The 22,879-nt window shown below is 35.3% G+C and overlaps 1 protein-coding gene across 2 annotated transcripts in view; it reads left to right on the top strand.

Annotated features, from left to right (window-relative positions):
* Nucleotides 1-22,291, top strand: part of HBS1L (HBS1 like translational GTPase) — a 60,323-nt gene extending 38,032 nt beyond the window's left edge. The window contains exons 6-18 of one of the 2 annotated variants that reach the window (XM_082756451.1): nucleotides 5,082-5,329; nucleotides 5,776-5,941; nucleotides 7,026-7,143; nucleotides 9,948-10,094; nucleotides 10,794-10,868; nucleotides 11,640-11,757; nucleotides 11,942-12,010; nucleotides 15,090-15,194; nucleotides 17,222-17,312; nucleotides 18,837-18,945; nucleotides 19,581-19,681; nucleotides 20,540-20,684; nucleotides 21,622-22,291. In XM_082756451.1, the coding sequence (XP_082612577.1) occupies nucleotides 5,082-5,329; nucleotides 5,776-5,941; nucleotides 7,026-7,143; nucleotides 9,948-10,094; nucleotides 10,794-10,868; nucleotides 11,640-11,757; nucleotides 11,942-12,010; nucleotides 15,090-15,194; nucleotides 17,222-17,312; nucleotides 18,837-18,945; nucleotides 19,581-19,681; nucleotides 20,540-20,684; nucleotides 21,622-21,633 (1,504 nt within the window). In that variant the 3' untranslated portion in view covers nucleotides 21,634-22,291. The remainder of the gene's footprint in view (nucleotides 1-5,081; nucleotides 5,330-5,775; nucleotides 5,942-7,025; nucleotides 7,144-9,947; nucleotides 10,095-10,793; nucleotides 10,869-11,639; nucleotides 11,758-11,941; nucleotides 12,011-15,089; nucleotides 15,195-17,221; nucleotides 17,313-18,836; nucleotides 18,946-19,580; nucleotides 19,682-20,539; nucleotides 20,685-21,621) is intronic. The other variant, XM_082756452.1, reaches the window with a different exon arrangement.
* The last annotated feature ends 588 nt before the right edge of the window (nucleotides 22,292-22,879 follow it).

Raw genomic sequence — 22,879 nt, 5'->3', positions numbered from 1 at the left:
TTAATTTTTGTTATCACCTCTTATGGGATCTTAAACACGATTCTTGGACAACGTTTTTAAAACCACTGGCCTAGCATTAGCAGAAGTAAACATTCTTTGACTAGCTACTCAGTCTTCATGGTTAAATCTTGTTATGAGGCATGATCTCATTTTAATGAAGATTCAGTTATTATTACGTAAATGGATTATTAGAAGTCATGAATTGCTTTGAGCATTGATTGCCTTTGCCATGTGTTCTTAATAGAATTGTCTCTGGAAAATGGAGTGTGCTTGTTTCTGACAAGATGCCTTTCTGGTGCTCTAGCAAAACTAATTACCAAGCTTTTTCTTCTTGTTAAATCACGAAGGAAACAAGAAAAGGTTGTGAGCAAAAAGGAGTGATTATTTTAACCAGCCTGACCAATATTGTGTAATTAATAATTTTGAAAGGGGAAATAAATGTAGACATTCCTGTAATGACTATAAGTACTCCGAAAGAGTCGGTTGCATAAAAATAATTCACTAAGCATCCAGACTAGAAGATTGAAAATAATGTTTAAAACCTAAATTATGCAGAGTTAATCTTTAGAAGATAAACTTTCAGGTTCTTCTTTGAATGCCTGGTTGTGTGAACCTCAGTAAACACAGTTGTATGAGGATTAGTCTTTTAATATGTCTTTTAACAGCGCATGTTGTATTTCAGTGTTTCTTACTGTTCCCAGAAAACAATGTAACCATAATATTTTACTCAGTTTACTCTTACTGTCTGTCTTGGCAAGACAACATAGGATATTTCTAGCCTGGCAATTCTAGTTTCAACTAAATAGTAATCCTTGCCAGGCTTCTGTATGTCTTCTGATTTGCTAACAAAAAGCTTCAGTAAGTGCTTTTGACATTTGTGACTGAATTGCTGGTGGTCAAGCCTACTGTAATACATGAGCTCAGTGTAAGTAGAGGTGCTTAATTGTTCTGTTAGTTCAAAGAAGTACAGAGTTAATCAGTTTAATGGCTCCACATTAGTGAGCTAGTAGTGATGTGGCAGAAAGGCACGGATGTTGGCAAACCAAATCTGCTCTTGGCAGTTTGAACAAGTTTGTATACAAAGATGCAAGCAATTGGCTAGGAATTGCTCCTCCTCCAAGTAGAAATTTATCCTGGTATGGTGGTTCAACATAATTCAGACCACATTGGAACTTGGCTACCAGAGATGTTTGCTAATACATTTGACCCTTATTTTATACCCTCAACTGCCTGCAGTAGCAACGTATCACATACTAGAGTGCTCTCTTATATGCTCTGTCTTTTGACAAATTTTCAATTAACTAATTTTGAAAAATCTCAATGGGAAAGACTGAAAAGAATTTTCAATGTCATTCATTCTTTAGACTGTTAGAAGCAAAGCTTCTTAGCAATTTTCTGAACTTCTGTTAGTTGTTATCAAGCTTTCAATAAATTACTTATCTAGTTGCCATATCAAAGTCTTTTTTCCTGCATCTAACTGCATGTGCTTCTGTGAGATGTGAATTGTATGTTTCACCTGTGCATCTTCCTGTTCAGGTATCTGGTAATAAACACCCTCTCCTTTTCCCCAACACAGCTCAGCAAAAAGCTGAGATGGTGTAGAAGTACATCATACACTCTCTCCATTCTGATGTTTCTCTTCAGAAACAATGAGTCTTGCATTAGCATGGAACATTTTTTTTCAGGTTTCTAGAACATGGTGATATCTGAAACCTGTAGAAGTCTAAATGGAGCGGTCTACTAACATTTTCAAATATTATACCATTGAAATAGTAGCAAGGCCTGATGTCATGACAGCTAGAGTCATGTTTCACTCATTATTTTACTCGTATGTCTAGCACTTTCTCTGAAGCACCCAAATGCAAACTATTTGACAGTATTTAGCAGTGGTAATCACACCAGAAGGTACTTGTTAGTAAGAGAATAGTTGTTTCATCAGGCCTTGTTTCTTTGAGGTCTTTAGTTTGAATGTTGCCATTCAGTGTCCATTGTGTTTTTTTGGAATCCTTCCTGACCTAGGCTTACAGGATCTTAGCATCTGAGACTAGAAAAAAATATTAGTTAAATAAATATAATTTAGAAGCTTACTGACTACCTGTCTTTCAAAATACATTTTCATCTTTTATGAGGCTTAATGTGACTGTCTTTAATGTATTTTGAAAGGTATAGAGAAAACATAGTTTTGGGTTACATTATTTGCAGTTTCATCTAAATGTCTTCCTTTTAATTTTTTTCATTTTTGAAAATTTGGTTTTAGAAGTAATGCAGACATTGAAAAGGATTGAAGGGACTGACAAATGCAATGGCTGTTTTGATATTGCTTCTTATACAGATGCTTCTCTCTAGAACTTAAAATGTTGGAATTTCAAGGAAAAATAACAGATATTGATATAAAATATCATATTTGTATTACAGTATGACTTTTGCATATAACAGTAGTGTTTCAGTGTGAAAGTGTGTTTCAGTGTGAAAGTGATAGATGTTATGCTGACAGTGAACTGAAGGGTGTCTGGGGGAAAAAAAAAATGAGTCTTGATGTAAAACTTCGATCACAACTGGGAAGACTTCTAACACAACTGAATTTTAACTATATTAGGTTCTCTTAATACATGGTTCAGGACAAACTGGTCTGGTGTGCTCTATATAATGTAGGTGCTTTTAAATATGTTGCTAGAATATGTAGAAAGCTCTGTCACTGCAATTCTATGCATATTGCTTTCTATCAACTTGATTGTTTTCAGTCAGTTTTTATGAAGTAAAATGTCTGTGAAGAAACATTGGATAATAATGCCATTCCACAGTAGATTTTTAGCTTGAACTTAATGGAATTTAAAAAAGAGACTTCTGTTCAGACTGATAGAAATGCACTTTTCTTTTACCAGTAAAAGAATGCATGAGCAACTAGTGACTATTTTCCTTGGAAAAATTTTCCTTGTAATTGCCTCTTTCCCATAACTGCATGTAAGACAATGATGAGTCACTGATTTGGGAAGTTTAGGAATTTAAGTATATCCTCTTATAAAGTGCATTCAGCTTGTCAATGTGCAATATTATATATGGGAGCTTGTCAAAGGCTATGCTTGATGGCACAGTACAACTGGTTTCTGAGTGTCAAATCAGAAGTGTCATGACTGTGTGACCGAAGGTGTAGATTGATATTGACTTGTTTTCCCTTAAAAGGCTTAGAAAATGTTGATAAGGTAACCTTATGTAAATAAACATTATACAGAATTGTACATCCACTATGCAGCAGCACAGGTACTAACCTTCCCCTGCAACCATCATGGCTGGCACTAATTAAGTTTGATGTGTAGCTAATTTAAGAAAATTGTGGTTGTGTGTCCACCCTTGATGCAAGATTTCAACCTTGGATTGTGGAACTGTAGCCAAGAAACCAGTGTTCACATTTCTGCTTTGGGGTCTCACAATCTAGAGCAAAGACTTGGGTTTGGGCCTTACAAAAAAAGATGTCAAAATTAATCATTCCGCCACAGTACCAGATACTTAGGTAGGTTCTGAAACTGAGTTAAAAAAGGGAGGCCTTATAAAATGACCAGCATTGGTTCCTGGTAGTAGAGAGGCTAAATTTGCATTCGATCTGAATATTTCCTAGGTTTAATGTTTTAGATTGTAACTCATGAACTGCTTTGTTCAGTAGGCTGACATGGTTGGACTTCTTTGTTTCCTGAGATTCAGGAAATGGAAAGGGACTAATACAATGCAAATATTCCTATGAAGGCCGATACAATGCAACATTACTATTCACTTTCTGTCTGTATTATCAAATGAAGATTCTATGAGATGGGATTCTGATGTACCAAAATAAGTAGTTTTGGTTATAAAAATTGAAAAGAGGAAAACTGTGAAGTTAACTGTGGTATGTAAATGGAAAGCGGAGAGTGAAAAATTCACTCTGGACATGATGACAGTTCTGTTTCCTTTTGGTAGCTCTCTGAAAGACTGCTTGAATCAGTTCCATAGAAAGTAGCCTGCACCACAGTGGTACTGCATTGAAAAGGGTTCCAGTTTTCCAGAGGAGGAAGTTTCTGTTTTTTTTTTTTTTGTAGAAGGCTTCTTGTAGAAGAATTTTTAGAAAAACTTTCAAAATACTGGAATGGCCAGTGGTTTGTGTGTTAAAGCTTGCCATAACATGTTCTGATGCCTGTAGTAGCTGCTTCTGTTTCTGTCTTGCTGTACACATTAATGACTCACCGTGGAGCTCTGTCAGCCAGCAAGAAAGCTTTTGCTGTCTTGAGGATGTTATTTAGGTTTTGCTTTTAGTGGTCATATTTGCCATAACATGTTAAAAAAATCATATATCCTCAGAACATGTACGTGAATTATGAAAATAACCTTATTAATAAATGGGAGAGAAAGAGTGTGAGAATAATAGGAGAATAATGCATTCAAGATATTTAGTATTAGCGTTAGTATAGTAATTTGTGGTAGAACAGGGTGGAAGAGAAGGTGAGTTGGGAAATCCAAATATCTGTAGTTCTAGATGCCTTGTTTTGTACGTAAAATAGGTTTTCTCAGTGTTGATATGTGGCATATCTGTTATGGCTGTATGCAAACATTGCTCCTTAAGTTTCAGCTCTTAGTATCTAAGTATATACTTATGCTTAGTATGTACTCATTGTATTGCTGGTATTGTCTCAGTAGAATATCACTGCATTTAGCTGTAGTACTTTTAATTTAAGTGAAAGCTGTTTTAGGATGCTTCAAAGCTGACTTGGGCTCTTACTTCAGAGACGACCATGTCTATGGCAGTTCATCATTTCTCTCCCTGTCAAAAGAAGTGGCTGTGAGAAGCTTTTGTTTATGAGTTTCATGAATTTAACAAGATTATTTCTTATCTTGTTTGTGTACACAGTACGTCTCTTGCAAGATGTTCAGAGCTGGTATCTGTGTAGTTTGCATCCAGTTGCTTATCACTTCCACCTTAATGGGCTTGTTTCTACTTATCAGATAATATTTGTCTGGGCCTTTTGTGATAGTGTAAGGAGAACTCCATTTTTCTCCTGTATTTCTGCAGCTTCTTTAACATTTGCATTCACTGTTCCTTTGTTTTATTTTCCCAGCATGATTGCTGAAGAAAATGGCCATGCTAACACACCTCAAAAAGGACTGCTAAATGAAGATGCTTCTGGGGTAATTGAGGCAGTCTCAAAATCTGCTCTTTCACCCCAAGTAGCGCAGGTTTCAGAAGAGCAGAATGCCGTGCCTACTCCAGTAAAAAAGACGAGCAAGACAAAACCACAAATAGATGTGAAAGCAGAGTTGGAGAAGAGACAAGGAGGAAAGCAACTACTAAATTTGGTGGTAATAGGTAATACAGTTAATTACATTTTAGGCATAGAGATTTAAAAACTCCATTGATTGAATCTGGAAGTGATAAAGAAACAAAAATATCCTCTCTTTAGGAAAGAGAAATCTTATACTGTTTTCAATTCCATCTGTTTGACCATTGTTATGTGGACATTCAGACTTCTCTAGACTGTGAGGTTGACATAGCTTGGTTTTGACAGACTAGTAGTTGGGTTTGATTTCATTCCTACAACTGTTTTTAGTATGGATTTGCATGTGGTACATGGCTATTGCGCTAATTACCTGTTTCAGGAAACTGTCAGTGAGTCAAAATCTTATGGATTACATGAGCATTATTGGTGTATGTGATTTGCATATGTTTTTATTTACTTATTTATTTATTTTCATGTTGTACATTTATAATTTGTAAATTAGTTAAATTGAAATAAATTTTATTTTCCTCCGTAGGACATGTTGATGCAGGTAAAAGTACTTTAATGGGTCATCTACTCTACCTTTTGGGAAATGTGAACAAAAGAACTATGCACAAATACGAACAGGAATCTAAGAAGGCTGGCAAAGCTTCGTTTGCTTATGCATGGGTCCTGGATGAAACTGGGGAAGAAAGAGAAAGGTAGAAATATATTTAATGGGAATTATCATCGCTCTTCTGAAAGAAAAGCATATCTACTAATAATGCTGTGGTAGAAATATCCAAAATGCATAAAGATATTTACTTAACACTTACTAGCAAATATTTTGCTTTGTCTAAGTATGCATTATCAAAAGAAAAATAATATCCTGGTTTGGTACACAAATATGTACAAGAAATTGAGTATTTCTTCACATATTTCTGTGCTGGGAAGTGCAGAGAATAACTACAACGTACAAATGCTTGAAGTAGCCACATTCATTTAGAGCTGTTTAGACCAGTTCATTTAGACCAGTTTATTTCACACAGAATCACAGAATCACAGAATTTCTAGGTTGGAAGAGACCTCAAGATTATCGAGTCCAACCTCTGACCTAACACTAACAGTCCCCACTAAACCATATCCCTAAGCTCTACATCTAAACATCCTGCCAACTTTTTCTCATCTTGGTTATTGCTGTATGCTGTATGTATTAAAATGTTTGTATAAAAGGGCGTCAGAAGTGTAAATTAAGCACTGAAATTTTGGTACACACGTGACTTGGATTATATTGAATATCAAATTTATCCTAATATATTATGAATTATTTTATTTATTTGAAGATCCAGAGGCAACTAAACATAATCTTTAGAAGTAGCATGATATCAGTTAAGGCGTGTAATTAATTTTTGGTATTTTATTAACTATGGGTGGTGGTATTTGTGGAAATACTGTGATGAGCCTTAACACTTGCATCCAGTTATCTATGATTTTTTTTAGTATCTGTCAATTATGCATTTAAGATCCAGACTTCACTGCAGAAGATAAATTGTCATTTTTATGGGAAAAAGTCTCTGAGTTGGTATTTTTGCTTGACTTTTTTGTTTCTTTGTGACTAGAGTTACTCAAAACAGCTCTAAAGGTCTTTTCCAGCAAGCAAGTTTCTTTCAACATTTTTGGTGCAGGCTGAATCAAATGAAAGCTGTAACATGTAAAATTTCATTATTGTTTTTATCATAACTTAATTTATATCTCTGAAGCTTTTAAAAACATTACTAATGGTGTTATGTGTATGCTTTGTTTAAGGGGAGTAACAATGGATGTGGGCATGACCAAATTTGAGACAAAGACTAAAGTAATTACATTGATGGATGCTCCAGGCCACAAAGACTTCATTCCAAATATGATCACAGGAGCTGCCCAGGTAGAGCGAGTCTAAAACTGCCTTTCCAAAAAATTACATTTTTTTTTCTTAAATTGGCTTTCTTCTTCTTTTAATTTCTAAGATAAAATGGAATTATTGATGATGCTAAAATACCTTACAGGTTTTTATGAGCTTACTAAACTTGAGAATTAATACATTTGTTTAACTTTAAAAGTAGTTCTTTTTGGTAAGCTACCTATTTGGAGGAGAGTTATTAGGGAAGTAGTTTGAACACTAAGTTGCAGTTTGATTAAATCAGTTGAGCTTTTAAAGCTATTCAAATCAAATGTGTCATATGCCTACTCAAGAATTTCTTTGAACTTGGTTTTGCAGGTAAAGATTTTTAGTGGTTTTGAGCTTAAAGGAAAAAAAAAGATTTATTAGGTTTAAACAAGACATTATTCTATTTAATATATTTATAAGGGATAACTAAACATAATGCAGACAACAGAGTTCACACACAATGCATCTGTATTCTTCAATAGGACCGCATGCCACCATTGTTTTGGGAATGGGAGGTAAAATAAAAAGCATTGGGCACTATACATTGAATTTAGTATGGCACCTATATTCTCATATAGGTCAATTATTTAATTTATGGTAATAATAAATGAAGGAGGATAGCACATTGTTAAATGACATAGTATGTGATTTTTTATTTCCACTTAATAAGGCATCGTTTTTTAAAATGGTAGAATGAATTCTCTGAAGTTGAAAAGTTGGTGTGTTGTGACAGATTTTCTAAGTTACCATGTGGAGGCTTTTGTACATGCTGTTATTGCAATCTAAAAATTGAGAGTGTTATCTTAAAATCTCAGAATAGATACTATTACTGTAGTTTTACAGAGAGGGACTATGCTGTAGGAAGATTGGTTTGCCCCAAACCATGTGCTAGCTCTGTAGCAAAGCCTGGGTAAGATAAGAGTTCAGATGTTGTAACTCAAGGTTAGGCCACAGGGTGGTCAGAAGTTCTCAAATTATGGTGTAGGGTATGTGTAGTAAACTATATTGTGGAGCATACATTGCAGGGAGATCAGGATTTTTACAATTAGAATAGACTTTTTAGTTTCATAAGCAGAAGATGGTGACTCAGCCTCATTATTTTCTTTACAATTATTTAAGTTGGTTTGTCTTTTTTTGAAAAAAAAAAAGTAGTACAGCCAGCAAGTGTTATGATGCAAATTCCAGATCTACCAGCAGTTGTATCAATTCAGCAGAAGATGAGGCTGGCCAACTAAGACTTGATGTATCTCTGTTCCCTCAGCTCTCAGAATTGTGAAGGGCCAGTCTAGTCTGAAGCCTATCGAGGAAATCACAGAAACAGCACATTTCTGGTGCCAATTAGAGTAGCCTCAGCACTAAAGAAATGGGTGGAAAGAAGCAAATATGGAAATGTCCCTGTGCCTTTGTATCATGGGGAATTCTCTTACACTGTGAATCCCCAACTGCTGTTAAACTAAATGCAAATCAGCCTTATCAGGGCCAGGCTCTGGCTTTTGATGCATACAGTTAATTCACTTAGGTCCCTAGGTATGGGATTTTTTTTTTTTTTTTTTTTTTTATGATTCAGAAAATACAGGATGCCTTTTTCTTGTGGGAGAAGTTTACCACAATGCAATTCTGAGGTTCAGAGCTGTGGGAAAATCATCCCTTGCTGTTTCACCGTTTTCACACATGCACAGCCTCTCTGTGTAATATGAGGTGTGGGGAATTTGCATTTAGGTCAGTGGGAGGAAGACTCAGGACTAGGACAACATGCTATCTTTGTTCCTTCTGCCCTGAAGCTTATCTATGTAAGGAAAGAGAGAAAGCATGGCTTTTTCTCTTCTCTTTTCATTATGTCCAATTCAACTATCCTGTGAAATTGACTGTCATACAGCTGTTTTGACAGCAATACCTTTAATATTCACATCTGTTGCTGTTGCTTGGTTTATGGTGATGGTTTAACTGGCTGTTACTTACTAAAGCATGAAAAGTGTTTTGTTGTTGTTGTTGTTGTTGTTGTTGTTTTTTGTTGTTTGTTTGTGTTGTTGTTTTTTGTTTTTTGTTTTTTTAGCAAACATATACATATTACATAGCAGCATTTAAACTGACAGCAAAATCCCCTTCTTTTTTTTCACCTGTGCTTACATGCTGACTTTTCTATAGCACCATAGATTGTATGGTACCTATTTGCTTTTAATGTCCTGACAGAGATGATAAAACTTGTAAAAAGCTACTTAGTCTTTTCTACCTTATGAGTAGAAAACTCATTTTCTACTCAACACATGTTCCAGTGTGTTGAGTAGATTGTGAAATATCAACATCTAACATGCAGCAGACTGCTTGTCCCAATTGTCTGCTGAGGTGATTTATCTGTTACTTCCGCAGCTTCTCAGTATGAGTGTGTCCAGACTCAGGCAGAGTTTTGGGCTTACCCAGCAATGAGAACTGGTCATTGTGCTCCTACCTGTTCTTAAACCTCTGGAGTATCGTCAGCTTTTTTTTTAAGCAGAGGTCTGTGCAGCACAAAAGGTACTCTGAAGAAGACAGGTTCCCCACACCAAGTATTGGCTTATGTTTAATATAAAGTAGTGGTGTATGACATTAGATGACATAGTGCCATAATACCTCACCAAAGTAGGCATGAGATGGATAGAACTAAACAATTTCAGTTGCATATGAAGCACAGCAGTATTGCTTCCATGTAAAGTGCACTCTGTGTGGAGTATTGCTGATTGACATATTTACTTGAATTATTACCACCTTTTACACAGTTTTAACTGTATGTTTTTATTATTATTACATATATATATTTAATCTAGGCTGATGTAGCTATTTTGGTTGTGGATGCCAGCAGAGGAGAGTTTGAAGCTGGGTTTGAGACAGGTGGACAAACTCGAGAACATGGATTATTAGTGCGTTCTCTTGGAGTGACACAGCTGGCTGTTGCAGTCAATAAAATGGATCAGGTACTTATCTAATTTTTTAATTTAATTGCAGGACTTTCACCTAGGCTCGTGTACCATAAGTGTAAGGATCAGTATTGTGAAACTAATAATATTTTGTTTTTCTTTCTTTGATTCTCAGCTCTCAGTCTCTTCTGTACAGATTTTTCTACACTTTTCTTCCTGTTCATGATTATATTTTCAAAGCATGCAAGAAGGGTAGTGTAGGTGCTAAAACGAGTAGGGAGATTGCCTCTCATAGGTGTGAAAATTTGGTATAAACTACTAAGCCACTGACATCTGCAAGGGCATTGTGTGGAGGTCATTCAGGTCAAATCCAAGAACTTTATTTAAACCTGTGAAGTGTGTTAAGTATTACTTGTTGCATTTTAGATTGTTACTCTGTCCTATATGATATTGTCAAATCTGAATGTTCTGTTTTGTGTAAATACTAAAACAAAACAAACAAAAAAAAGATCTTTAAGGACAAACCAAACTTAAGGAGCTTGCAAGTTAGTTAGTGTGTTGATTGCTGTCATTAATTGTTAATGCATATGCTTTTACCTATTCAGCTGTCAACCCACCTGGAAATCTCATATTTACAACATCACTGGGTCCTGTGTGTGAGAACACCTACTAGTACTACAGACCTGATGACATGCAGCTGTTGTTTGTTGTCATTAGAAATCTAGTTTTATTGTCATAAACTATTTTCTATTTTAGGTCAATTGGCAGCAAGAAAGATTTCAGGAAATTACCAGTAAGCTTGGCCAATTTCTTAAACAAGCTGGCTTTAAGGTAATGTAAATTTGAGGTCTTTGAGTAGAATGAGCTGTTGTTATGGTCGGGTTATTTTGGATCACTTTCCTGCTGTTACCATGTGCACGTAGTGTAACAGATTCCTTTTCTTACTGGTAGGGTGCTTGCTGAGCCTTGGATAAGGTTAGTCAATTCTTTACTGCTTATTCTGTCATTGTTTTTGTTAGGCCTGTTGAATCTTTGGGATAATTCACATCATTCTTAGTCTATTGGGATTGTTTTCTACAAAGCAGGACAGACCAAGGATCGTTTAATCCAATGTTCAGGATTACATGAATGGCAGTAGATGGTTTTATATTGGAGCAGGTCTTGGTGTGGATTAAGAACTAACAAGACCTTTGTCCATTTGCCATTCTTAATTCTACTTCTCATATTTCCTTAGTTCAAACCATTTGGATTGATGACAGTTTACCTGAAATCATTGTGCGTAAAATAGCAATTCAAACTGAAGCATGCTTGTCAGATACAGAGTTGGAGTTTGTTACCCAAACCTCAGTTTCTAGTTGTTAATGTTGCTGTCATCATGTTTAAAATATCTCTTAACTCCTTGCTGGAGCATTGTGATGAGGAATGAGATGAACAGAGCGGAAATGTATTCACCAAGTAATCTGCCTTCTCCAGGGGAAGTGGAAAATATGCCAACTGTTCTTTTAGTATCTTAGATATGTAATACTGAAAAATGCATCCCTTGTTTTTTCTAGAAGATGCTGTTAACAATATGTAAATAAATTGTTTTATTTTCATAATTAGGAATCTGATGTGGCTTATATTCCAACGAGTGGTCTTGGTGGTGAAAATCTAGTGACAAGAAGTCAGTCAAGTGACCTTACGAAATGGTATACAGGAAAGTGTTTGTTAGAGCAAATTGGTGAGTACAATTTAAAAACAAATACATCTTAGTCTTGTGTGTACTAAAATATATGTATCTTTTGGGGAAGATGTGGGGAAAAGTTTTTGGAACACAATATGATTGATTTATCCTTAAGTGATATGTTTATGAGATAGTGCTTTAAATACAGAAATTCTAAAAGGTCTTATCAATTTCTTTGCAGATTCTTTCAAGCCACCACAAAGATCAGTAGAGAAACCATTTAGGTTGTGTGTTGCTGACGTTTTTAAAGGTTGGTTGTTTTTCTAATGTTTTCAGCATGTCATTGTTATTTAACACACGAAAGTTGAAAAATTATATAAAAATAGGGCTTAAATAGGAGCTTTACAGCTATCAGTAGACTTGAACAGGAATAGTAATTTCTTAAGCACTGTTCTTTTTGGAATTTTAGGTGGTAACACTGTAGGAGAAACACATTTGTGTGTTTAAAAACAAAAAAACCTTCCTAATTGGCTATGTAATAAGTTGGTGATTCTGTGTACAAGATTCTGAAGTTCTTCTTTCCCAAACTCTTTCTTTTTAACTAGACTAATGTTTCTCTGATTTTTTGCAGGTGCAACTTTGAGGTATTTTATCCTCTAGTCTTAGATTATTATTTTTTTTTTTTTTAAAAAAAAAAAAAAAAAGGTTGACTTTTAGGTTCATTTTTATAGTTGTTAATAAGACTTTATACCCAGCCAAGGAAAAAATGGAAGGCTGTTAGCTATTCTCTAACACTGATATAAATATGGACAACTAGTAACTAACTATAACCTATTTTTATGTCCGTTGTCTGGAGAAAATAGAATGCAGTAACCAATTAAGGTTTTTCATAGTAGACTTGATATTTTCTGAGTTAAATGCACTGATCTTGTTAGAAGCTTTCTGCAGGTACCTTGAGAAAATGTTGCAAACCAAATGACAGACAGGCATGATATGAAATGTTGTAAATACATTTAATCAAATAATATTATAGAAATCAGTATTTTTAAAGAAATTTGACTTTATGTATAAGGTGTTTATAGGGGAAGTACAAACAAACCAGATCAAAATACTGATTGTAATTGGAAAAATCATTTCCATGATGTTCTGATTGGGGTCTTCGAGAAAATACTACATGTTATGCATGCCCTGGGATAGCTTACTTAGCATACTGAACCCATAATGGTAAATAGTGAAACATTATATGAGAATGTACCCTATTGTGTTACGCTAATTTTGTGATTAAAGCTGTCACTGTATTTGTGAGCTGTGGGAAAGTGTGTTGGGATTGTTGATTGAGATCTTTCAAAATAATATCACAACTCTTTTGTTGCAATAATCATTTCTGTGTTGAGTTAAGTTTCACAAAATGAGCAATTTTGATTAAATCTGCTCTCTGGAAAAATCTTTTTTTTTTTTTTGCTAAGTAAGCAAACAAATATTGGCTTTGGAAAGAAACTCAATTTACAGATAAAGGGTTCATCACTAAATGTGGCCTTTTAGGTACTTTTTTTTTTTTCTTAGCATGTGATCTCAAAACTTAATTAACTTGGATGCTACCAGAGGAAGTAGCTACTACATGGAAGCTACTACCAGTGGAAGGTGCCACTACATGAAGCAACAGTTGTTCTCAGCTCTATTCCAGTGTGCATTCATAGTCAGGAGAAGTGGTCCATAGAAGTGTGTAAAAAAAGAGAGTGCTGAGTTTGCTTTATAGTTTGGAAAGCTCTTTTCTTTGTTAAGGTTATCACAGGCACAATTCATCTAACTTGGCCTGGTTTTGGCTGCTGTCCTCCATAGCTGTCCTAATATTATCTCCAGGCAAGTTATCTCTTGACCCAAGAAGTATCTGTAAATTCATTTGCCTTGAATCCCCACTTAGGTCATTATATAGTGCTGTCTAGGATGTGATTTGACATGACTTTAGAAAGCATTGCCAAGTATTCTGGACAATAAATATATCCTGGCAGAACCCAAATACTATGGTGTGTAGAAATCAGGCCTTTTTTAGGCCCTGACTGTGTCGGCCATTATGCATTTTGTACTCGCATTGATCTCCTGGGGAGGGGAGGGAAGCTGGCACTCTGCAAGAAGCAATCAGCTTGTGCAAGGGCAAGGCTTCAAACAACACATTAGTTTACCAAGCCTGAGCTGGTGATGGTGTGACAGAGAAATTGGCTCTTGATTGTGTCTAGGGATGGTTGGGAACCAGGAACCATGATTCTGGTTGCCTGCATATGCTTGCAGAGCCAGCTTCAGGTTCTTTTGTATACCGTATCGAGGTGGCATGTGTACCATGATCTGTGGATTCTTTTTTATCTACTTCTCCAATTTTCTATTCTTTTGACATCCTATGTCATCTGCTAATTGACTGCATTCATCTTGTTTGCTGGAATGAATAGAGGAGATTAGCTCACAGGCAAACTGGTAATATTTTTACAGCTAGATAGATGGAAATGTTAATCAGTAATAGTGGTAAATGGAAAAGAAAGAGCTGGTGGTATGAGACTCAAGATTAATAGGACACACTAAAAAACTAAGACACTTGCTGATCACTGGTTTCTAATAATTGACAAAAGGTGTATTTGCTTTTTGCATTGATACTGAAAATGTCTGCAGAATCACTGCGGAGGATTCTTTTTAAACACACCCACAAACATGCGACACGGATGGGGAATTTCTTAAGGTTTGTATGCATAAATGTGGGTGTGTAGGACATCTCTTAAAAATAACTGATTAATTGCTGATCAATGAACATATTGGTAAGGTATGTGGACATTCGAGAAGAAAAATAAATCGCAGATCTTTTACTTAGAAGTGCATAAGTCATCCACAGATACAACTACTATTAAATAGGACAGGATTATTATTATTATTTATTTTATAGGAGTAAAAGAAACATGCAGACAAAGCATGTAGGATTCTGACTCAGTTAAAGAGTAAATGACATAGGAAGTTGCACCTGTATGCATGGGAATTTTAATGACTGTGGTGTATTTTTTTTAATTTGGAATTATAGTGAGGAAATCCTGAATTAAACAAAATCCCTAGAAATTAAGGGGCTTAATCTAATATTGAAAAACTAAAAAATATTTCTTCATGTTCCTACATCTGTGTAACGAAGGATATTTCTCCCTTAGTTCTCAAAAACATAAGATCTAGAGGTTTTGAATTTAATGTTTCATTTTCACTATGATGCACAGCTGGCTAACTTGCAAGTACTGAACTCTACAGTGGAAAAAAAAACCTTCGTTATATTAAAAACTTATCTATGCATTTCTCAAGGGCTAGCTTGTGATGGGAAATTGACTTTATGAAGTTGTTTCAAATTATTACTGTGTTTATTGCAGACCAAGGATCAGGATTTTGTGTGACTGGAAAAATAGAAGCAGGCTATATTCAAGTTGGAGAACGACTTCTGGCAATGCCTCCTAATGAAACTTGCACTGCAAAAGGTACAGTCTTCAGAAGCATGTTTACTTTCAGGTCATACTGGGCTAGAAGCAGTTACTGAAATGGTAACAGACTGTCAAACTGATACTAACTGTCAAACATAAAATGTGAAAGCATAAAACGAATTTCTTTAGATGTGACTGTGTCTGTATAAATATGTCTATGAAAAGTATGCAAAATCTTGCATGTTTTTTTTTACTTTTTTTTTTTTGCCATAACAGATATTCCAGATGTTATGGCCTTATAATTTTGACATTGTTTTATGAGAAAACTTTAAAAACTTATGAATTACAGCAATATCTGTAATAAATAAATAAATGCAGTACAGGAATCATTAATATTCAGCTTTGCTGTGCAGTGTTACTGCTGCTAGGAGGTGTGAAGATGCTGAACAACCTTTAGAAATGAATCTTATGAATTAGATGTGAAAAAGCATGAGAATTAATTTTATGCTGTTTGTTCTATGAGGTTTGTCACTAATCCTTTCATTAATATACAAACTTTCAGGATATAATTGTCTTGAACAACAAAAGAGAAGGAAATTGGATTTAAATTTTAATACAATTGATTTCTGAAAAGAGAAATAGCTAAGTCAAGATACTGAGTATTCACCTGTTTTAGCTTTCTGTCTTTGTGCTGCAAAGCTGGTTTTGTTCCATATGCAAACAGAAGGATAAAATTACGATTTTTCTACATGGATCAATGAGTAAAAAATGAAGCCCTTATAATAAATGAATAGGTAACTATATGCCTGAATTCAGCAGTGTGCTGTTGTCACTATTCTGCTCTGTTCCAGAACCAGCTTGCTCAGTGTTAATCTGAGCAGCTCTTCAGTGTGCCTGTTTATACTGTTGTATGCTTGTTGTTTGCAATGCACAGGAACGTTACCATAGTGTGTGTAAGAATAGGTGTTGCACTGCTATAGTCACCCAACAGTTTTGGGAATGGGGGAAGTGGCATGGAAAAAATTTTGGGGGGGATCATATTTGGTTTGAGAATCCCCAATGGTACAAGTCTATGGTTTTCTTGTGTTCCGCCCTCTCATATGGCTAACATATGGGTGAAGATAAGGAGTATTAGTTCATTAAGCACGTATTATTTATATTTATTGTAAAGAAGAATTTAATTTATTGTAATATATTAATGTCGTGTGCACATTAGAATCTCAGTTTTTCATTTTCAAGAAACTGTACTTCGTTTATCATTCTGTGAGAATGACACATACGTGTGAAATAATTATCAACGCTGTTTAAAAAGCAGTACTTAACATGCTTGTAGTTGAATGATGCTTTCTGACACGGCTTTGACAAGTGTTTTTGGAAACATTTGCAAATAAATAAATACAGTCTGTAGTGAAATAGAACTAGAGTCTATAAAATGTATGCAGTAATTATGAAGTGTTTTTGCTGAGAAATATCAATCTTCGTGTCTACCAAAAACCTCAGAATGTTTAATCGGGAATAATTAGTTTTATCCTCACCTACCAGCCAGGGTATCTTTTAAAATGTTTAAAATACATAGAAGTCAGAATAAAATGACTTTCAATGATGCTTTCTAATAGATGCAATGTTGTGAACGAAAGGCATCTGTTACGCTTTTTTATGAAAGAGTCAGCAAACCCACTTAAGGTAAATGAAAGTTGACATAGTACCATTAAAGTATATGAAAGATGCGGTCTAGGGTGTGCATGTGCCTCAAAGGAAGGGTGGGGCAGGCACGGAGATATTAGTACTACGGCATTTTCAGGACTGCGTCATCTGCGCTCTGTGACAAGTGCCAGGTCCCCTCTTCTGGCTTAAATAAAGCCATGTTATTGTGCAGGGTGGGGTGAGAGAATAGTGAGTCCTCACCAAGGAAGAAAAAATGCTTCCTCAGTGTTCTCAGTTAATAAGCTTTTACTCTCAACCCATTCATACTGAAAATTGATGAGTAATGGTTGATGAAGCACAAATGGCCCAAACAGAGCTGTTTGTTTGTAGCCCAGAACCTAGGTACTTCACTGTGAGGTTCTGTTCTTACTCATTTCCAGGAATCACACTGCATGATGAACCAGTTGATTGGGCTGCAGCAGGAGATCACGTTAGTCTCACTTTGACCGGCATGGATATCATCAAAATCAAGTGAGCAAAACGGAGTTTCAGTCTAAGTAACGGTTTGTTTTTAATGAAAAGCTTTATAACTATTACACTTAACAATCAGCGGTTTACTTGAAGAATGATGTGGCTACCAGGATATTTAAAACCGAAGTGATACATATCACCTGGCTTGCATGTACAAACGTTGGAAACATCTGCTATATGTACAACGGCAACCTCAGAAGAATACTGTTAGCTGTCGTATGTCGTGCTGACACTGGCAGCCTTCAGAGCCTTTTTCCTTAAGCTGTCTCCTTGGGTATCTGAAGTGCTGAACTAAATAAATCCTTATTACTAAATGAAAGAAAAGATTTTTGAAGAGCTTATGAAATCATAAATCATTCTAAAAAACACATCCAAACAATTGCCATTGCATACCAATAGGCAAAACTGCACAAGCCAAGTTGGTGCTAAACTTTGTTCAACACATTGAGATGCTTTTTCTTTTAGTTGACCTTTTTTTTTTTTTTTTCCCTGACATATTTAATGAGACACAGCAAATAATTTTGTGTCTATTTCAGTCTGTAGGTTTTGTGCTAAGCCTTAAACTTTTAGGTAAGTGACAATTGTTATTCAGGCTAGATAATTGGATCCATAACTTGTACAGTTTTTTTACATTCCTGTTGGACTTCAAACATGAAACTTTAAAGCTTCTGTTTGGAAAACACCTTGTCTTGATAGTTTGCAAATTTGTACTCTGTTTTTAAAGAAAATAAGTCGGGCTTTTCTGTATTTCTATTTCACAATGGTGAGTGATTCTCTTCGGTAAATGGAGAAAAAGGCTTGATTCAATTCTTTGATGTCATTTCTCTTCTGGAGATGTAATAGATTTGTCAAGAAGAGGTACAAGTTTTAAGTCCTCGTGATTTTGATGCAAATAGATTACATCTGATATGTAGGTTTAATCATGCAGCTCACTATCTGTGTGGGATTAATTTTTTCTTTCATTTTAGATGGTTAAAATTTGCTGCTCTTGAAAAGCTGTGTCTAGTCTATCTTAATGAGCCTTCCTGTGCTTGAAGGCATCAGCCTTCTTGTGACTCAATTTATTAGAAGTAAAGCTCTTTGGAAGTGAGTGCTGCTGAGAGAGCCTAAATTTTGAGAGTCTTGATCATGATGTTCATTTATCCACAAAATAGTTAAATTACAGGCAGCAGCACTGCAGTTTTAAGCACCTGGAGGTATTTCATGCTGTTGATCTGGAACAATTAGTCTCTGAATGAAAGTCTAATTCTTCAAAGTACCTACACACAGGAAACGGTGACATTTTTAGAAACTGATTAGCAATGGATGTAATTGTTCATTGAACTAGACAGACCTCTTCATGCATGCCCACAAAACAGCATAGACATTGTATAGAAATTAATTAGGTGACAGTTTTTAATACAGTGTTCCTGATTATTTTTTTCAAGCTACTGTTAAAATGTTGTCTTTGCTTTGTTTTTCTTTCCAGTGAAGCAATTAATATTTCTAAATCAAGATGTCAAATTTTGTTCTCATTTCTCGTAGCGTTGGCTGTGTATTTTGTGATCCCAAGGAGCCCATTAAAGTTTGCACTCGATTCAGAGCTCGGATTCTCATTTTTAATATTGAGGTTCCAATCACTAAAGGATTCCCTGTAAGTCTCTTTGAAAATTCTTACTTTCATTGCAGGTTGCTCAGGGCTTTTCCTCTCTGCATTCTTTCCCACACCCCCCTAATACAGAGTCATTTATTGTCCAGATGTACTTCCCTCCCTCAAGCAGAATCTCATTTTTCCTGCAATTTGAAGAGGATGTAAGGTGCTTTAGGGTTGCTTATGCACATTCTTACTGACTTCTGATACCTACCTAAGCATTTCAGAGAACATGTTGTTCTACCACAGTCAGGCTAGGCTGTTCTTTTGAAAGCACGTACCCTATAGGACTATAATGATGCATTTGATTATAAGATACCTTGGGGGTAAGGGGATGGGGAATCGGTTCATGCTACACAACTGCAATGACATGACACAAGCAAAACACTGAAGAATGAAAAATGTAGTTATGATGAACTAATACATGACCTTTTTGTCATTTTGTCATATTGGCAGAGAACACAAAGTGTAGTAAATTACTTTTGTAAGTTCCTGAATACAGTAACTCTTCCTGTGAGAGGATTTCTATAAGAATTTGTTTTAAAGATCACTCTTAAAGAAACTTGATATTTTCAAGTATTAACACCTAGGATTTCTGATTATTTTATAATACTTAATAATTGAAAAAATATTTTTAGGTGCTTTTACACTATCAAACCGTAAGTGAACCCGCTACTATTAGAAGATTATTGAGTGTCCTGCACAAAAGCACTGGTGAAGTGACAAAGAAAAAGCCTAAGTAAGTGTTTTAAATAGTTAATGATTACACAAGAAATGGGCTGATTTTTAGTTAAAATATTGGTAGCAAGAAGGTTCTATTAAGAAGCAATAATATGTTTATAAGGACATAAAAATATACTTTCATTGTTATAGTTGGTTCATGTTTAGATTTCAGAGTGCTTTTCAAAGTGAAAAACTTTATTCCCACTTAATGAGTGCTGAGCACCTGAGAAATAAAATGACATAAAATTATCTCTTTTCTTCCTGAAACAGTGTGGGAACCTTGTTGCAATTCTGGATATGGGTTACTTTCTAAAGTAAATTCTTCTACACAGTCAATCAGAGAAAAACAGAGAATCTTCCCATACAAGTTAAACTATGGGAACGTTGCTCTTGTTGTTTAAAGCTGTATTTGGATAGAGGTGTTATTTGATATATGCAACATTATCAGAATAATCATTTTCCAGAAATAGCATGGCTCAGACTGTTACTGAAAAGTAATGGGAAGAAAAGTCATGACTTCCACAGAATAATGAATTGGATCTTCAGTGTTAGGATTTGGGTTTAAAACAAGACTGATTTCTCCTAGATGTAAAAAACAGGTGCTAATGGGATAATTACATCCTAAATAATTTTCTAAATGTTGCAGTGGATGACCTTCTCTGGAAGCTTTAAAATTAAAATCAGATACCTTTTTAATAGGTGTGCTCCAGGTGAATGAGTTTTCAATCTGGTTCCGTGGATTACACTTGAAATCAAGTTCGATCATTATACTTTTGGCATTACAAGTTTATTTTTTTTTCCCATTTACTCACTATTCTTGTTTTCATTTATACATGCATATATTTTTAATAGTTGTCTCCGTATTTACCTTCAGGTTCCTGACCAAAGGCCAGAATGCTTTAATAGAACTACAGACTCAAAGGCCTGTTGCTCTAGAGTTGTATAAAGATTTTAAAGAGCTTGGGAGGTTTATGTTACGCTACAGTGGTTCAACTATTGCTGCAGGAGTTGTCACAGAGGTATGTCATTGTTATAGTGGAATTTCTGTACTCTAAAGGAATAGTGTTGACTTCATTTAGCGTTTATTTTTTATGACTACGACAAAGTTGATTTTACACCCTTTAACTTTTAAAAAGTGAATTTATTTTGCTGAAAAAGAGGCCAGGCTTCAGAAAGGTATAAGGAAAACTCGCCATAGTTATGTTTGATTTATTAATAAAAAAATTTATCTATTTCTAACTTTTGAATCTTGTACGTTTTTTCCCCTCTCAGTAGTTAAAAATAGCTCTTCACAGTTTTAGCATACATTAGTCTTTTTCCAATCGTGTAAGTGGGAGGAAGCTGTGGGGCTAAATAAATATACTTTACCTTGTATTAGGAGCAAAAAATAAAAATGTCCCTTTATCTGTCATGTGAAAAAAATATTGCTATGATCTTAAAATTATGATTTAAGTTCTAATTCTAGACCTGAGGGAGAGAAATTTAGTCACATTAACCAAGTTCTGGTACTGACAGTTAAAGCTAAGTCACTTAATGTCAAAATGTGCAATTAGAGCTTGAAAATTTTGGGCTTCTCTCTGGTCTACCAGAGGCTCTCTGCTTTATGATGCTTTAATGGTATCTGGTTTTAAGTAGGATCCAGAATGAGGGCTTGGATCTTGCACTTCTTTCTCTCTCTCACGCTCTCCCCCCCCCCCCCCCCCCTTACTAATTTGAACTTGTAATTATTACTAACTTGTATTTTGAAGTGAGTAGGGTGATATTTAGATCTATGATGTCCTAAACTGTTGTTTAGATGTTAACTGTTTTAGTCCTTGTAAACTTGTTCCAGAGAATTTCAGAGGAAAAGGAGTTATTTTTCCCATGTTTAACAGTACCATGTTAAAAAGAGGTGATCGTTTTACAATTAGTACTTCATTTTTCACCAGTTTTTCTTTCATTTGCTTTTATTTTTAGATTAAAGAATGACAGTGGTGCCAGGACTTCCATAATCCAACCAAAATGCAATCAGATAACCAAACATCTGTTTAAGAATCCAGTTACTTCAGCTGAAGGAACAAGTGCAATTAATTTGGGGATAGAAGATGGTGACAAAAGTTACTTTGTGTTAGACTTCTGGGGAGCCCTTCATCAGTCTCTCCCATTACAGAACAAGACGCCAACTGACAAGAAGTTGCTAATGTTGCACTTAGTGATCACAAGAGTCCATGTATTACTCCATGTGGAATTTACCCCTTAAAGAGCTTGATGGAAAAATGTTAGAAAGTTGAATTAGAGAAAAAAAGTGGCGAATCATCACAAAACAAACTTCTTACTTCCAGACATAAATTGTTTACATATTTTCTTTGATTTGCTTTTTTTGCTGCACATTAATTCAGTAAAGTAACTTTATTGGTCTAATATATTTTGAGGTTTGAATTGAATGCATATTCAGGGAAAAAAGAACTATCTACTCTGGTTCCAAGAGACTGGCATGTAGTGTTGTCCCAGGATTGTTTTTCCTGTCCCAAAACTTATTTAAAAAAAATTAAAAAAAAGTTTCTTTTGCTGTGTAGTGGAAGCTGTGCCAACATTGGCTAATTTTATTTTTTAAAATGTAAAATTAATAAAATAACTTAGAGCATAATTTTGACTCTTTGTTTTTTTTTTTTTCTTATTGAAGCACTTCTAAATTCTTTTACATCTTTCTTTGCTTTCCCTAATTCATAAATTTCAATGTAAACTTTCAAACTAAAATGCAAAATTGGCAAGTGGCTTGTCTTTCTCTGGAAATAATTTCAGCTTTTCTCCCGCTGCTTCTTAGTGCAGCTGCTGTGTGTATACGTCCTTTTCACGCAGATGTAGTACTCTTTTGAACAAAAGCTGGGAGTTTAATCTTGAGATATATGCTGAAGCCAGCTTGTTCTGGTTACTGAAGCCTGTAACTCCTTCCCACTTTTCAGGCAGAGGGCAGGTGAAGCCACCCAAGTGATGAGAGTTCTGTAGAGTTCTTCTGCCACCTCCAGAATAAACTCGGGTCAACTCCCCTTTACCACAGTTTGGAAGGTGTGTGGGTTTTTTTCTGAGAGGTCCTCAGGAACTCCTGGAAATGTACACAGCTGCAGCATGGAAAGAACTCTGGTTAGATCACAGTGTGGGGGGAAGAACTAGAGTACTCAACTGAATGCATCAGTCACTTGGTTTAACTGAAGCCTGTAAAGCTGTGTTCTGCATA

This window comes from Aythya marila (genome assembly GCF_965140915.1).
Source record: "Aythya marila genome assembly, chromosome: 3".
NCBI classification, from domain to species: domain Eukaryota; kingdom Metazoa; phylum Chordata; class Aves; order Anseriformes; family Anatidae; genus Aythya; species Aythya marila.
This window is presented reverse-complemented; position numbering and strand designations above follow the sequence as displayed.